Here is a 5,358-nt window from a genome sequence, read left to right as displayed (position 1 = left end):
TGGAAACATCTTTTATCCCTTAAAAAAAAACAACACCCTGTCGAGTGCCAGGAAGATGATGTCACCTTGACAAGGAAATGAATGGCGAGGCCATCAATCAAAGCCGCGGGCGCGGGGATCAAAGGACCCCGCAGCGCCCGCGCTCCCTTTTACAGCCGGAGCCCTGCACCGTCCCCCTCGCCCATATTCCTTGAGGTTGCTGCAGCAACAGCACGCCACGGCGGATGCTTAGCATTTTTATTCGCGCCACACATGTTTCCACTCGAACGTTGCAATAACCAGAAAAACCTGCGAAACCCAAGCTGCTTCCCCAGCCTCCCGGGGCAGCAGCTATTCCTGGCTCCCTTTAATGTTGGCGATTTATTAGCGTTATCCTTTTTTTTTCTTCACGCGGGATAAAATGGAGTTTATTCTTTTTTGTGTGTCCTCTGTAACAAAGAAAAGGAGCTCGCAAAAAAAACCAACACCAAACCCAACCCAAACCTAAAACCTCTGTGTCGAGGCTCAGCCTCTGATTTTGTGCCCGAAATTATTTGCAGGTCCGAGGGAATCAAAGTGATGCGCTGGCCAGCACCAAGCTCACACATGGACTGCGTTATGCCCCGGATGGGTTTGCAGCCCCCAGAAAGAGCTGAGGGTGGCATTTGTGCACCTTTCCCATCCTAAAACAGCACCTGTGGAGCGTGGTGGGTGCCTGGTCCTGCTCTGCCCATCATGGGCAGCTCTGAGGGAGTTGGTTGGGTTGAGCCCACTCCTCTTTGCACCATTGTGGATTAGGGCTAGGCTGGCCACTAAACCCTGGCCAGATGCTCTCTGTGAACCCCTCTGCCCTCCTCAGAAGGGAAGAGAAAAGAGAAGAAGGGAGAAAGACTTAGAAAATGAACAGATTTAATAAAACAATAATATTGATACTACAGGATAATAATGTAAATAGGAAAATATTGAAATATGTACAGATATATACAAATATATCTACAAAACCAATATAAAATCCTCTCCCAATGACGATGATGGCACCAGAGGCTCTGGGAGCACTGGAAAAGTCTCAGTCTGGACCCAGCAGCAGTGGGAGCTGATGCAGGAGCACAGGGCTCAGGATCAGAGGCAGGTGAAGCAGCAGGGTCTGCTGGGCCTTGGGCCATGGCAGGGGTGGAGAGGGAAGGAAGGGTTCAAGCTGGAAGGGTCCAGACCCTGGTGATCCCTGGGCTTTCCACTGAGTGTGCCATGTGTGGGATGCAATCCCTCGTTGGGCAGATTTGGGTCTGCTCCTCCCCGTAGGTGCAGACACAGCCCCCATGGTGAGACAGTGGCCTTGAAATTATCACTTGTAGCAGCACATACTGGAAAACCATACTGTTGATTTCAGCAAGTTCAGCCACTTGGAAGAGACTGAGCTGAAAAGTAAAATAAAAAATTAGTTCTGTTTAGCTCAAACCAGGCCATTGTGGAGCACCAGCTCCATCCCGAGCTCTGCTCCATCCTGCATTAACCCCCAAACCCTGTCTACCCCCGGGGACCTCCTCCCATCACAGCCACCATGTGCCTGACAAAACTGGGGCAGATCCTCATGTATCCAACTCAGAAAAGCCCGAAGTTGTGGCATCACCTGTGAACGAGCAACAGATTGCTAAAATAAATGTTTTCTATTCAAGGTTTCAAGTGGTTCCTCTGTGCTCCCACGTCCTGACTGGGACCTGGAGGCATGGCAGTGCTGCACTGTCCTTCAGGTCACCTCTTGGACCAGACCTGTGGCCGATGGAGATGGTCAGGACATACCAGGACAACAGCTTCACATCTGCTGAGTTCTACCCATGGTGGTGGTGGTGAGTGCCAAAACTCCACTCTCTTGGCACTGAGAGAACTCCTGGCCTGACCGAGATGGGCTTTCACCCACCAAAGGAAGTGATTTTGGGGAGAAAACTCAGCTCATTTCTCAAGAAACCTTGGCTCACACCTCAAACCTGTTGAAGAGCTCTCAGTTGAGGCCCCACAGCTTTTCTGCCGTTACTGGTGTGCCCCAGCCCTGTTTCTCCAGAGGATGGACCTCCTCACCCTCTGCCCGTCTGTGGTTTGGTAGTGACCTCCTTTGCTTTTTTCCCCCACTTTACTTTTCTTTCTGGCCCTGCAAAACCAACTTCCAGGCTCAGATCCACTAAGGACAGCCCAGCACTGGGGATATTTCCTATACATCCCAAAAAAAGCTGCTTGGGAAAGATGGATGTGCTGTGGAGGAGGAGGTTGGGACATGGTGGGAATTCGAATCTTCCATCTGCTGGCTTCTCACTGGGCTTTTTTTCCCCCCTCTCCACATATTTAAGGGCTGAAATTTTCACTGATCTGTCAAAACAAGCAGCATAAAACCCGCAGCTTGCTGGAAAAGCCAAGTTATTGAAACCAGTTTGGTGACTCGTGACCTTTCCGTCAGAAGTTTATTTTAATATTCTGCCAGAAAAAAAGCGCTCACTGAAAGGACAAATTGAAATGTTGAAGGGGAAAAAAATACTCTCGCCACAAAACATCCAAAGCTGGGGGAAAAGAAAGCCCGCTCGAGCGAGGGGTGCTGAGCCGATCCTTCCCGCGCATCAAAGCTCATTGTATTCCTCCTTTTGCTCAAGGATATCGGCAACAATGCCCCGCTTCCCTTCCTGCATCAAAAAAACCCCATTCACCAGCAAAATTAAATTATGCTTTTTTTAAAGGAAAACAATAAAACCTCAATTAATTAAAGAATAAAAGCCAGGCAGAAGCCCATGTCCCTGCTGGTGTTCATTGGGAAAGCCAAAGACCAGAGGACCCCAGCTCCTGCCTCAACCCTGCCCTCCCTGGGGTGGTTTTTTCCTCTCTCTTTTTTGTTTTTTTCCTCTCTTTTTTAGTTTTTCCTCTCTTTTGTGGTGTTTTTCTTGCTTTCCTCCTCTGATCTATTGTCTTTCGGCGTTACCAACATCTGACGTTAGCTCCCGGTGGGCTTCGGGGAGGAGGAGGAAGGACCAAAGCCATCCCAGTAGCTCTGGGTACCAACCTGTTTCTGAGCATCCTTCAAGGTATTTTTCAAGGGAGGATGAGCCAAAGCCCTCTCAAATCCAATGTCATCATTCAGGAGTCCCTGGGAATGGGTTTGAGGTGACTTTTGGGGGTTAACATTTCATCCAGTGTGATGGATGTTCAAGAGATATCCATGAAGGGGGTGAAAACATGGATTTCCTTAAGAGAAAAATGCCTGGAGGGTGCCTGCATCCTGAGTGAAAAAGCAGCATCCGGGTGGGTGTAATCTGGGAGGAAAAGGGGGTGGAAAGGGTTTACCGGGAGCGTTGATGGACAACGGGAAGCGTGGCAGATGCTACAGATGCTTGGCAGGTCTATGGAGCATGTTTTTTAAAGAAATACCTTGTAGTTGAGCTGGAATTGAGGTTTTTATGTTAGAAATGATGTAGCTTGCTTGAGGACAGTTGGCCAAGTCGATTGGGAGACTGAAGAGCAGAGAGGACATCTTCCTCTTCCTCATCCTCCTCCTCCTCCTTCTCATCCTCAGGTCAGAGGCTCTGGATCAGCCGTTCAGGAGAAAACTGCAGCACAACAGCGCAGGTTATTCAGGATGAAGATAACACCGACAAGATGAGAATATTAATTGGTTACACGCAGTGAGACAATTAAAGAATAAGGTCGTTGTCTTTCAAAGGACTTTCTCCTGCAGCCTCAGGGGCCACATCCTGTCTGGAGGAGGTGGGGATCCCACTGCAGGCTCATCAGGGTGGGAGAACGGGTTATTAATTACTATTAATGGAGTACGTGATATATTTCTGTTAGTAAGATATATTGTATATGGAAACTTGTTAGGTGTTATTAAAAGGAACTAATTAAAAAGTGTCTATACAGAGTCAAAAATATCTATACAGTCAGCTCAACAATTTATGTTTTATTGATATTATTTTCGTTATTTTGATGGATTACTGATAATGTTTTAAATTATATTGTTCCCATTATACCTCTTTGTGCTCTCATTATAAGACAGAGCAATGGATGGACCCTGATATCCCAAGGAGCATCGTGTCAAGTGTCCTTCCAAAGAGATTCAGGGTGGGAGCTCCTGATGACCAAAGGCAGGGAAATCCAGGCTGGGAAAACCAGTGGCTAAACTGGATCCAGCCAGGAGCACGGTCTGGAGCTGTAACATCCATATTTAATTGGGAGGAATATGATGGTGGATGAGCATTGGCTTCCATCTGAATGATGAGGGCTACTGTAGGCTGCCAGGAATGCAGATGGAGGAGGAGGATGGAGGGATGGAGGGAGGGATGGAGGGAGGGATGGAGGGAGGGATGGAGGGATGGATAGGTGGAGAGATGGATGGAGAGATGGAGGGAGGGATGGAGGGATGGAGGGAGGGATGAGTGGATGGATAGGTGGAGAGATGGATGGAGGGATGGATGGAGGGAGGGAGGGATAGAGGGATGGATGAAGGGATGGATGGAGGGAGGGAGGGAGGGATGAATGGATGGATGTGGGGAGGGATGGAGGGAGGGATGGATGGAGAGATGGATGAATGACCAGGCAGATGGACCAGTGGATGCACACTCAATTTCATCCTGAATTATGCCATTTTTCGGGCCGTATTGGGGCCTATCACTGTTGCTTCCTCCTTTGGATTCAGTACTGTACTGCCCACCGAAGCATCCATCGCTCCACATTTCCACTTCAAGCTCTCGCAGATAAAAACCTCCTGTTCCAAACTCAAAGAGTGAATATTTCTGGCTGGTTTTTGCAGGGTCAACTGGGCTTAATAAAATTCTTTTTAAAAAAAAAAAAAGATGAAAAAATCAAAACAGGCTCCTCCGAAGCCCATGGCTGGTGCTCACATGAGCATAGGCAATGCTCTTCGCCATCCGGGCAGGCAGGAGCATCTGTGCCGGAGGGCTTGGGGGTGTCGATGGAGGAGGGGAGAGGAAATCTGGAACCCATAATCTGCACCGATGTTTGCGTTACCTTGCATTGGTCTGCGCCTGGTCCGCCCACACTCCCTTTCACCCTATCAGCGAAAGCCATTCCCCAACGTTATCCGAGCGCCCTCCTCTCTGTAGCCCAAAGGAAAAACCAACCCAGCTCCTTGGAGGGCTCAGCGGGGCCGGGGCAGCTCAGGGAGGCTGAAGGTTTGGATGCTCCAAGCTGCGCCCCTCGAGTGGGTGCTGGGTGCTCTTGGGGTCACCCCACTGATGTGCCACGGCCGCCACATCCCCTGAGACCCCCCAGAGCCCTTCACTTGCAACGTCCCAAGAAGATGAAGGAGGAAAACATGTGCCCAGAGTCCCCCGAAGGCAGCCTGGCCACCAGCGAGGAGGAAGGCGAGCGGCTGCACAAAAAATG

The 5,358-nt window shown here is 49.5% G+C and overlaps 1 protein-coding gene across 1 annotated transcript in view; it reads left to right on the top strand.

Moving 5' to 3' along the window:
• The first annotated feature begins 5,272 nt into the window (after positions 1-5,272).
• LOC104547132 (twist-related protein 2-like) overlaps positions 5,273-5,358 on the top strand; it is a 494-nt gene continuing 408 nt past the window's right edge. The window contains exon 1 of the mRNA XM_010192712.1: positions 5,273-5,350. Coding sequence (XP_010191014.1) covers positions 5,273-5,350 — 78 coding nt within the window. The remainder of the gene's footprint in view (positions 5,351-5,358) is intronic.

The sequence above is a fragment of the Mesitornis unicolor genome, unplaced genomic scaffold, assembly GCF_000695765.1.
Source record: "Mesitornis unicolor isolate BGI_N332 unplaced genomic scaffold, ASM69576v1 scaffold1919, whole genome shotgun sequence".
NCBI classification, from domain to species: domain Eukaryota; kingdom Metazoa; phylum Chordata; class Aves; order Mesitornithiformes; family Mesitornithidae; genus Mesitornis; species Mesitornis unicolor.
This window is presented reverse-complemented; position numbering and strand designations above follow the sequence as displayed.